A 12279-nucleotide genomic window follows, 5' to 3' on the forward strand; every position below is an offset into this window, starting at 1 on the left:
AGAGAGAGGCAGCCCATGCTTTTCTCAGCAGATATAAGACAGAAAGTAAGAGCAAAAACTCTGGCTGGTTTTAATTCCCCTTTCTAGCCCAGTGGTGGCATTGAGAGCAACTCTATCTCCCCTGTTGCAGGCAAAGCTGTGATCAGTCAGATCAGCACCGACTACATCAGACAGCACACTTATTCACCAGGCCATAGGGAGAAGTTATATGCACGGTTTCTTTTTAAAAAAAACCCTACAGATTCAAATAATTGTACAAACAATAGTGAGCGAACCTCCTACAAACTCAATCCTTAATTTCTGCACCCCACCCCCTTCTAAATTCCTCCTTTTTCTGCCTAGCGTTACCTCCACCTGTACACAAGGAGCGCTATTTAAATGCCAGTTTTGTTGGATCTAGGAATACTGATGATGCCCAAAGAATAAAGCTCAAACTGCATGTGCTGTCATCAGAGTGAGAGAAGAAAAGCAGGTAATGAAGAGCAGCAAGATGGTTGTTATTTTCAAGCACTGAACTAGTCACAGTTCAACACCACTGACCAAGAAAACGTAGCGTTCGATAAAGGTGTTACCCCAGCGCACAAAGCTCCCATGTCCTTTGGATATGCTCTCACTTCCTCGACTATTTTTAATTATTTTCACACTTTTTCCATCAATTCCTTATCCCAAAATGTAAAATGGCCCAGAATAACCCAGGCCTTGTTCTCACACGTGCAGGTCCCAGGTGTAGAAGGGGGAATGACAACCACCTTACAGAAATGATGCATGTCGAGGGGGGGGGGGGGGGGGGGGCAGTGGGAGATGATGAAGAACCTTTCAGACAATCCCTTGGGTATTATATTATTCAGGAAAGTGCCTCTCTTAATGTGGAGAAATTTATATATTCAATGCAAAGTATTGCCCGACTCTCGCCCCTCCCCCCCCAAATTTCCAAACCCCTTGGTGTAAAGCGCCTCTCTGCTACGTGACATGCTCCACTGCATCTATTGGGTCACTCCTACCCACATCTGATCAATCAGCATTCCCTGCGGGCCTCTGCACTATTTCTGTTCTGACAGGCCAACCCGAAAAGCTTTGCACTCGGACGACATCACAGCAGAGATGGAAATATAATGGCAGAGAGAAAAAAAGCCCCACCAGTGTTACCTTGCTTGTTATTGGTCTTGGCCTTTGAACGATTCCTCTCTGCAGCAGGTAGATTGAGCAAACACAGAGACTGTGCTTTAAAAATCCGCACCAGGTGCTTACTGTCTGGTATCACAGGAGAACTGGCCATGGAAACCCAGCGATTATCCTTGGTTGGAAATATCATTTCATCCTTTACCATTCCTATTCACACAGACAAGAAAAGGTTACTTGAAGGGGCCACAGAGTACTAATGATACTTGCACTGAGCTACAGTAAAGATAAAACGATGAAGGTGCGGTGGTGCAGCACTCAATAGTTCTACAATGTGCAACAGAGCGGTAGAATGAGGCTAATGTCTCAGTGCTGGGACCCCAGCTCTTTACAATATACATCAATGATTTGGATGAAGGAATTGAGTGTAATATCTCCAAGTTTGCAGATGACACTAAACTGGTGGCGGTGTGAGCTGTGAGGGGGACACTAAGAGGCTGCAGGGTGACCTAGACAGGTTAGGTGAGTGGGCAAATGCATGGCAGATGCAGTATAATGTGGATAAATGTGAGGTTATCCACTTTGGGGGCAAAAACGCGAAGACAGATTATCTGAATGGTGGCAGATTAGGAAAAGGGGAGGTGCAACAAGACCTGGGTATCATGGTTCATCAGTCATTGAAAGTGGGCATGCAGGTACAGCAGGCAGTGAAGGCAGCAAATGGTATGTTGGCCTTCATAGCTAGGGGATTTGAGTATAGGAGCAAGGAGGTCTTACTGCAAGTTGTACAGGGCCTTGGTGAGGTCTCACCTGGAATAGTGTGTTCAGTTTTGGTCTCCTAATCTGAGGAAGGATGTTCTTGCTATTGAGGGAGTGCAGCGAAGGTTCACCAGAATGATTCCTGGGATAGCTGGACTGACATGAGGAGAGACTAGAAAAACTAGGCCTTTATACATTGGAGTTTAGAAGGATGAGAGGGGATCTTATAGAAACATACAAGATTCTGACGGGACGGGACAGGTTAGATGCAGGTAGAATGTTCCCGATGTTGCGGAAGTACAGAACCAGGGGACACAGTCTTAGGATAAGGGGCAGGCCATTTAGGACTGAGATGAGGAGAAACTTCTTCACTCAAAGTTGTTAATCTGTGGAATTCCCTGCCGCAGAGAGTTGTTGATACCAGTTCATTGGATATATTCAAGAGGGAGTTAGATATGGCCCTTGCGGCTAAAGGGATCAAGGGGTATGGAGAGAAAGCAGGAAAGGGGTACTGAGGGAATGATCAGCCATGATCTTATTGAATGGTAGTGCAGGCTCAAAGGGCCGAATGGCCTACTCCTGCACCTATTTTCTATGTTTCGATGACAGGCATCCTATAGTGAGCTCAGCAGTAGCTGCTGAGGGTGTGCCGAGTGGAAACATTATATATGCTGATAAGCCTGTTCCCGATCAAACTTATCCAGTTCATGCACATCTCAAGATACAATCCTTACCTTTAAGTGTCTGGCAATAGCCGATTTTTAGTTTCCATGATTCTTCGTAATCATAATTCTTGCATTTCTCAGCTGTGAGGAGAAAAAAATAAAATGATTGTCTGGAACGATATCATGTGGGTCACTTTTCCATTCAATGCAGAGGATAGCGGCCTTTTTTTGTGATTGTAAGGGAAGTAGTTTTGGTGTAAAGTATACCACGCCATCTGGCCAGTTTAATGTTTAGGACATTTTTTTTTTAAAATTAACCCTTGTAGTTCTCCCTTCATGTTGGGTGTAAAACTGGCCCCCACTAATATTCTCCTTATTTACTCTATCAAATCTTTTTATGATTTTGAACACCTCTATCAAATCTCCCCTTAGCCTTTCCTGCTTCAAGGAGAACAATCTCAGCTACTCTAATCTCTCCACACAAGATTGAATGGCACCAGGGGAAGCCCTTACAAATAGTAGCCTTATGGCAACATTATGTTTGGACTCACTGGCATAACGCCTTCAAGCTGAAGTGTGGAATCAGCAAACCATGCAGTTCCACCGGATCAAATGATTCCAACAGGATCAGCTTAAACATGCAGTCAAACTAGCAGAAACTTGAGGATAACGGCAGCATTAGGACAGAGCTTTCGAACACGTTGTCTTGCAATGGTTAGATTCGTCACGGAATGCAATGCAAGTGTCATGAGCATAATAAATATCTCCAGATGTGGTCAGGTGGAAGAGAAAGCAGATGGCTGCCTCAGTTTCTCCTCTAAGAGAAAACAGCTTAAAGCAGACCCGAGATTCAAGAAAATCATTTACCTAGAACTGCGTAAATCACAGACACATCCTGCAGGATGTCACTGCTGGGCAAAGACACCTTACTGCACATCAGCACGAGCAGATTCACATAGTGCTTCATAGATGGTATTCTCTCTATGTTCAGACTCTGCCATTTGAAACAAATAAATCAAATTACAAATCTAGATTCTTTAACGGCAATTACCTTGGGAACAGAGAAAATACTGTACCCATACAGGGTAAAAATGCTACCGTTATTGAAACACAAAATTGGGCAACATTTCTCCCACCCTGGCCCTCGGCAGAGCAGCTCTGGGAGGAGAATTATGGTTATGCATGTGGTGACTGGACACATTTTTTTTAATGAGCTCAACAACTGTGGATCATAACCACTGCTCCCATTTTCTCAAACACTAGGTGCAACTGTTGCCATTTACATCTTCTCTGGACCCATCTATTGGTTCCTTTCTCATCCCTCACCAGCCCTTTGTGCCTTGCACCATCATGCCTTTTGTCATTTAAATAATTTCTGCTCTCCACCTTATCACAGACTTTCCCCCTTGTTCTTGGGAATCCAAAAGTCTTCTACAGGCATATAAATAGTAAACAGATAGTAAGAGGAGGGGTGGGACCGATTAGGGATCAAAAAGGAGAGCTTCGCATGGAAGGAGAGGGCATGGCTGAGGTACTAAATGAGTACTTTGCATCTGTCTTCACCAAGGAAGAGGATGCTGCAATAGTCATAATGAAAGAGGAGGTGGTCGAGATCCTGAATGGGATAAAAAGGTAGTTACAGTCTGTACTTAAAAGTAGATAAGTCACCAGGACCGGATGGGATGCATTCTACGATGCTGAGGGAAGTAAAGGTGGAAATTGCATAGGTACTGGAGAACTGCAAATGTTACACCCTTGTTCAAAAAAGGGCATAAGGATAAACCCAGAAACTACAGGCCAGTCAGTTTAACCTCGGTAGTTTTAGAAACGATAATCCGGGACAAAATTGTCACTTGGCCAAGTACAGATTAATTAAGGAAAGCCAGTATGGATTTGTCAAAGGCAAATCATGTTTAACTAACTTGAGTTTTTTTGATGAGGTAACAGAGGGTTGATGAGGACAATGTGGTTGATGTGGTGTACATGGACTTCCAAAAGGTGTTTGATAAAAGTGCCACATAATAGGCTTGCCAGCAAAGTTGAAGCCCATTGAATAATTTGGACAGTGACAGCATGGATACAAAATTGGCTAAGTGACAGGAAACAGAGTAGTGGTGAACAGTTGTTTTTCTTCGAACTGGAGGAATGTATACAGTGGTGTTCCCCAGGGGTCGGTACTGGGACCACTGCTTTTCTTGCTAAATATTAATGACTTACACTTGGGTGTACAGGGCACTATTTCAAAACTTGGATGACACCAAACTTGGAAGTATAGTGAACAATGAGGAGGATAGTGATAGACTTCAGGACAGACAGACAGGCTGGTGGAATGGACGGACTCATGGCAGATGAAATTTAATACAGAAAAGTGTGAAGTGATATATTTTGGAAGGAAGAACGAGGAGAGGCAATATAAACTAAAAGGTTAAATTCTAAATGGGGTGCATGAAGAGAGAGACCTGGGGGTATATGGGCACAAATCGTTGAAGGTGGCAGGGCAGGTTGAGAAAGCGGTTAAAAAAGCATACGGGATCCTGGGCTTCATAAATAGAGGCATAGAGCACAAAAGCAAGGAAGTTATGATGAACCTTTATAAAACACTGGTTCAGCCCTAACTGGCGTATTATATCCAATTTAGGAAGGATACGAAGGCCTTAGAGAGGGCGCAGAAAAGATTTACGAGAATGGTTCCAGGGATGAGGGACTTCAGTGACGTGGAGAAACTGGGGTTGTTCTCCACAGAGCAGAGAAGGTCGAGAGGAGATTTGATCGAGGTGTTCAAAATCATGAGGGGTCTGGACAGAGGCGAGAGAAACTGTTCCCATTGGCGAAAGGGTCGAGAACCAGAGGACACAGGTTTAAGGTGATTGGCAGAAGAACCAAAGGCGATGTGAGGAAAAACGTTTTTACGCAACGAGTGGCTAGGATCTGGAATGCTCTGCCTGAAAGGGTGGTGGAGGCAGATTCAATCATGGCGTTCAAAAGGGAGTTGAGTAAGTACCCGAGGAAAAAATGTTGCAGGGTTACGGGGAAATGGACAAGCTGAAGTGTTCTTGCAGAGAGCCGGCACGGGCTCGACGGGCTGAAGGGCCTCTTTCTGTGCTGTAACCATTCTATGATTCTTTCTCCCCCCCCCAACACAATGGGGTCTGAAGCCCTTCAGCAGCCCCTCATTCCTCGCCATTCAGATGCAAGGATTGCTCCGCCCGCCCCCCCCACACCCAATATCGGACGCGTCCGAATTTCTAGGTCATGGAATTTACAGCAAAGGCAGAGGCGAACACAAATTGTGAAACCTGGTTTTAGACATACCTTCTGAAATAGATCCTTCATGCCATCCAACTGATTATAGAAAGGAGCAAGCATGTGAGGCTCTTGGAAAGATCCGTTTGTATCCTCAATTTGATATTTATATCGCTGGAATATTTTAGTTGGATCGTGCCAACATACATCTTTCTGATAGTAGAATCTTCCAGTCCAAATCAATTCATTGCTTCAAAAGAAAGTTGAACATTAATTTCAAATTGCACAGCAATGTTATGTAACAAGAAAAAAAAATGAAATCTTTCCATGTTATTTTCTCGCCCTTTAAAACTTACAGCTTCCAACAAAGTGGACCCTTGGGTAAGTGGCCTAGAAACAAGTCATCTGATCAAAGGAAGTAACTTGCATTTACATAGCGCCTTTTATGGTCCCAGGACGTCTTAAACGGCTTCACAGCGAATGAAATATTTCACAGCCAATGAAGTATTTTCACAGCCAATGAAGTATTTCTGGTGTAATCACTGCTGTAATGTAGGAATTGCAGCAGCCACTTTGCGCATTGCAAGCTCCCAGAAACAGTAATGTGATAATGACCAGATAATCTGTTTTAGTGATATTGATCGAGGGATAAATATTGGCCAATTCACCAGTGAGAATTCCCCAGCATTTCTTCCAAACAGTGCCATCGGATCTTTTACACCCACCGAGAGTAGACGGGGCCTCAGTTTAACATTTCATCTGAAAGCCAGCACCTCAGACAGTACTGCACTGGAGCGGCAGTCTAGATTTTGTAGGATTCGAACCAACAGCCTTCTGACTAACCCAGATATTGTTGCAATAACCCCCTCTAATGAAAGTATATAAGGGGAGTAAGGCTTTTAGTGTCCCACCCAATGATTCTCCGACCCCTCGATCCCATAGGCCCCGCCGTAACCTTGATGTGGCCACCTGGGAAAATTCTAACGTAAGCTGGAAATGTAATCCCCTCTCTGGGCATGGAGCAGGCTGGACTGATCACCAGGGGAGTTTCTAATTGCAGCTGTGTGATTGGAGGAAAATGGGATGTGGAGGTAAATGCGGTAAGAGCTAGAGGAGGAAGGCTTCAGACACCTCATGGATGCGTGAGGAAGAGAAATCAAACAAAGAATGTTGTGTGAGGTGAAGCTTTATCTGGACGAAAGGTTCTAACATTTTCCCTCCCCCTCCCCCACACAGTTTTAATAAGGTACAGATGTGAAAACTGGAAAGGGACACAGATACCTGCTCGGTACAAACACAGCTGGGAAACGCTCAAACAGCTCCTTCAGCTGACTTTGGCTGCAGTTTTTATTCAAGTAGTTATAGACCCGGTGTATGTGGTCTGCTTTTGTCCGAAATTCTGCACCCTCCAGATCACCAGATTCACCTGGAGGCGTCTTCACGCACCATGATTTGAAGTGGTTGATCATCATATCCATAGTTATGGTGGTCTTAATACCTGAGAAAAGTAGAGATTACTACACAAGATCCACAAGACAAACAGCATCTCTATCCAGATAAAGGCTAGAGAGGTGATATCATTAAAACATATACGATTCTGAGGGGGATTAACAGGGTAGATGCGGAGAGGTTGTTTCCCTTGGGTGGAGAGTCTAGAACCGGGGGCACAGTCTCAGGGTAAGAGGTTGGCCATTTAAGACAGAAATTAGGAGGAATTTCTTCACTCAGAGGGGTAGTGAATCTTTGGAATTCTCTGCCCCAGAGAGCTGTGGATGCTGAGTCTGAGTACACTCAATGCTGAGATACACATTTGTGGAGTCGAGGGGAAGCAAGGGATATGGAGATTGGGCGGGAAAGTGGAGTTGAGGGTGATGATCAGCCCTGATCTTATTGCAGGCTCCAGGGGCTGCATGGCCTACTCCTGCCCCTATTTCTTATGTTCTTATGTCTGTCCTGAGCAGAAGAGCATTTTTTTCATTTGTTTTTTTGCACTCAGTATCTCAATGAAGCACTGTGCAGGGCAAGTACAGCATGCATTAGGTTAGGCTGTAGCATAAATATGCCTCGGCCGTGTTCTCCAATGAGACAAAAGTGATGCATTATTTATTGATGGACTAGTTGATGGATTCTTGTTGGTCACAATACACACAAGGGAGGAATATAAATACTGGTAGCTAATTCAAGAAACAGAAGCCAAGCCACAGTAACAGAGTTGGGAGAAATGACCGAATGCTTCGACAGATGCCTGGCACTTTCATGCCCCTCGGAAGAATGACACCGTACTGCGAGAGAGAACCATGCGCACATGCGTGCACCATACGGCGACACGGCATGGTTGCTGCCTTAATCACAGATGTGAACTCTCCCCAATACTGGCATCTCCACCCAAGTGTCAGTGTGGCTCAGTTGGTAGTGCTCTCATCTGTGTCAGAAGGTCATGGGTTCAAATCCCACTTCAGCACTTATCTAGGCTGGCAGTACTAAGGGGGTGCTACATTGTCAAAGATCTTGCTTTAGATATACACTTACCTATTTACATTACCCAAGTATATAGGCCATACAGCACCAAATGGGAATAGATAACCAGTAATTCTCCCAAAACGTGCGAAAGTATAGAAAGAACAGGTTCATTTTGCAGGTTAGAAGAGACATGTAGTCTGCTGTTAACCCCACATTTAAAAAGATTTCCAGAAGGGGTAAGGAATGCTACCCTCCTCGAAATTATATTTTCAATCCGATGATTTCATGTGGCACTTTAGAAAGAAAGGAATCAGCAGTTCCACGGCCCAGCTCCCTCCCGACTTCATCAGGAAGCTACTCCGCTATCGCAACTGAGCCTGATATATTCCCACCAGCAGCGTTCCTGCGCAAAGTCCACCGGCTTTTCACTGCAAGACTTCGCGCATGTGTGAAATTGTGAATAGGCCATGCAGCCCGTTAAAGGGACTGCATGCCCCAAATAAAATTAGGGGGACCAGTGCCCACCAGAATTCTATACAAGTGCACTTTCCAACAGGAGTGCTGGACAATGATTAGGAACCGTAACCATGGCTGATTTTCTGACCCCTAGGGTCACAGGGGTGGCAAAGCCAAATGCAACACCCCCAACTGCTTCCCCACCCAAGATCATCAAACTCAACAATAGTCAGGAATCGTACCTGGCAGCTCGGAGTCTGCACGGGTCAGATATACGCTAATCCATCAGAGAGCCCGACCACAACACCTTTGAAAGATGCTAAGGAACCAGCGCGAGGTTTTCCATTTGTACTTACCAGTGAAAACAGCAAAATTGCTCTTCTCAAGGAGTTCACAACACACATAGCTGACATGGTCAGCCAACAGCTCCAATAAATTGCCTGATCTCAGGTACACTTCAATCGGGCGCAGATAGGCTGTGCAGAATCCCGCAGCGTCTGCAGCCGGACTATCAGTCGGTAACCATGATAGCGTTTTAAGGTAAATTGCGAATGAAGAATCTACGTCATTCTTTAGCACTTTGTCCTGGCTGTCGAAGACTTTAGCTGAGCAGTACTGAGACAATCTACATCTGAAACCAAGAATGAACACAAGCTGCTTTGAGTATTGAAGTGGAAGTTAAATAAGCGCACGCGGGAGCAAGGAACAAAAGGACACGATGATCTGGTAATAGGATGAGGGTTGGGAGGAGGCTGGTGTGGAGCATAAACACCGGCATGGACCAGCTGGGCTGAATGGCCTGTTTCTGCACTTTAAACTCGATGTAATGATGTATACTCTTTGAGGTAATGGGCAAATTATCTCTGATTTTGGCTCAGAAATATAACTGCAGTCTTCAGAGGGTTAACACATGTGTTGTCACTTTCCATAGAATGACGAGGAGCATGATTTTCTTTGCTTACGATTCTATAATGCAGTAAATTATTGGTTTCAGCCGAGGGGACAGACTTCCTGAAGAGACATAACAAAACACTTCTTGCCATTCTGCACCCCCTCAACTGGAAGCAGCTCAGTTGCCCTCCGAGCATTTGCGGCTGAGGGGGAAGGGAAGGGAGAGGAGAGAAGAGGACAGAAGGAGGGAGCTAAGGAAGCAATGGTGCGGAAAGGGAGAGGAAAAAGCAAACATGTGACGCAGACATCAAGGGACTGCTCATAACATGCTTTAACTTACCCAGCGTCCCAGTTTCCGTCAAGAAGTCTTAGTAGGTTAACTCTCTGTTTTAGTTTCATCTCCTCAGACAGACCCTCTGTAGTTAAGAGGCCGTGAAGCTCTTCACAGACATAATCTTCCACAACGTACTCATTATCTGCTGTGATGGGCCAAAATTCATGGACAGGAGCCCAGGGGCTAGATGCCTAAAAACATTTTTTTTAAATCACATCAACATTTAAGTTTGAAGTTGATAAATGACGTTGGAGACAAGCAAGACAGTGAACAAAAATCAAAAGACTTCAGTATAGGCAACACTGCTACAAGGGCAGTTTTGCTCGACGGTGAAATAGATAGATCGGGAGCCTAAGGTTACTCCGATCTCCTTCAGGATATTAGAACAGACAACTCCTCCAAGAAGAAAAAGCCCAACCACCTCCCTCTCACTTTTAATGATGCCACCATCACCGAGCTCCCCACCATCAGGACCCTGGGGATCACCACTCACCAGAAGCTTAACTAGACCAGCCATTTCAACACAGTGACTACTAAAGTAGGACAATGGCTGGGTACTCACCTTTTGACCCCTCAAAGCCTCCCCACCATCTCCAAGTCTCAAGTCAGGAGCAACGCTCCCTCTAAGCTGCACGGCTACGGGGCTCTCTGCTGGTCCCGCGTAGTCCGGGACTGGCTTTTCCAATGTTAAGTTTTGCGCATGAACATTGGTCAGGACTGCAATGGAATACTCTCCACTTGCTTGGACAGGTGCAGTTACAACACTCAAGAAGCTTGACACTATCCAGGACTAAGCACTCCACTTGATTAGTGCCCTGGCATTGGAGTCAATATTCAGCCCTTCCATAATCTGCACACTAGCTACAGTATACACAGACTACACGGTGCACTGCAGCGATTTGCCAAGCTAACTTTGACAGCACCGCCCAGCCCTACGGCCTTTACTACGGAAAAGAACAAGAGTAGCAAACCCATGAGAACACCAACACCTCCGAGTCACACACACCATTGTGACTTGGACATGTGTAGCCATTCCTTCACTGACTCTGGTTAACATTTGGACATTTTCTGACTAACATCACCATGGGCACATCATCGTTCATCACTACCTTCTTGGGGCATTATGGATGGGCAATAACTGAGGCCTTGCTAGGGTCAGCCACATTCGAAGAATGGACACAAATATAGTGAAGATTTCTCACAGGTGGACCAGACTAACAGGGGCTTTTGATAAACTGTTACTTGGTAGCATGAGGACAACAAAGACATTGTAAGTTCCTTTCCCTTCCTCTCTCCATGCTGCTGGGAGCAGTTTAGCAGACATCACCCATTAGTCCAAGTGTGGATCCCTATGGGAGGTATTTGATCATGCAGAGCCTCATGGCTGATGTACATCCTTGTTCCACACAGGGTCCATTTCCCAGTGAAAGTTACTCGATAGCAATCAGGAATAGGAACCACTTTTCCCCCTCGCTCTCTATCCCAGGGTGCAAAATTCCTCGTTTGGGACAGGCCAGATCTCGAGAGTGCCGGATAAAGGAGGTTCAACCTGTACATAGTATTTACAACACAGAAACAGGCCATTCAGCCCAACTGGTCCGTGCCGGTGTTTATGCTCCACACGAGCCTCCTAACTAACTAGCTCAGTATAGACCTGGAGTTGAGCGTGGGACCATGTGGTCAGTAGGTCACGGGGTAGTGGATTTACCTACTAGGTCATCAATAGAGCTGATTGAATACTGCAGGAGGATAGAAAATCACAAACAACTGGCAGTGCAGTTCAAAATGGACTGGGTGAGATGAAGCTGGGTGGGAGGTGGTGTGTGGAGCATAAACACTGGCACGGACCAGTTGGGCTGAATGGCCTGTTTCTATGTTGTAAATACTATGTACAGGTTGAACCTCCCTTCTCCGGCACCATCGAGACCTGGCCTGTCCCGAACGAGGGATTTTGCCACGAGGGGAGGTCACGTGTTTAGGTGGACTGCGCCTTTAAGTGCTGTTGCTGGGTAAATATGTATGTGCGCCGATTGGTCGGACCAACTGTCAGTTAGTCAGTCAGCCAATCAGTGTGCAGGGGGCCCAGAAGAGTCGGTGGGCCCCGGAACAGTCGGCTCGACCCCCCCAAGACAGCGCTGTGTGGAGGAGTGGCCGGCCTGAGGTTGCAGGAGTTCCAGCAGGGCTACGAGGATGAAGCAGCTGATTGAAGAGAAAGATTATATCGGTGAGTAAGATTTTGACGGTCAGTTCTGTGCATGCGCCACCCGCCGGTCATGAATTGTCCTGGACGAGGGGTGGTGCCGGATAAGGTAGTCCCGGATAAGAGAGGTTCACCCTGTACTGTACTATGTA

General features: G+C 45.7%; 1 protein-coding gene across 8 annotated transcripts in view; it reads right to left on the reverse strand.

Moving 5' to 3' along the window:
* LOC139226857 (uncharacterized) overlaps nt 1-12279 on the reverse strand; it is a 129254-nt gene that overhangs the window by 17931 nt on the left and 99044 nt on the right. For all 8 annotated transcript variants that reach the window (XM_070857946.1, XM_070857945.1, XM_070857947.1 and 5 more), the window contains 7 exons: nt 9934-10118; nt 9059-9333; nt 7068-7284; nt 5856-6036; nt 3411-3537; nt 2613-2684; nt 1147-1329 (listed from right to left, as the gene is read on the reverse strand). In XM_070857946.1, the coding sequence (XP_070714047.1) occupies nt 1147-1329; nt 2613-2684; nt 3411-3537; nt 5856-6036; nt 7068-7284; nt 9059-9333; nt 9934-10118 (1240 nt within the window). The remainder of the gene's footprint in view (nt 1-1146; nt 1330-2612; nt 2685-3410; nt 3538-5855; nt 6037-7067; nt 7285-9058; nt 9334-9933; nt 10119-12279) is intronic.

This window comes from Pristiophorus japonicus, chromosome 16, assembly GCF_044704955.1.
Source record: "Pristiophorus japonicus isolate sPriJap1 chromosome 16, sPriJap1.hap1, whole genome shotgun sequence".
NCBI classification, from domain to species: domain Eukaryota; kingdom Metazoa; phylum Chordata; class Chondrichthyes; family Pristiophoridae; genus Pristiophorus; species Pristiophorus japonicus.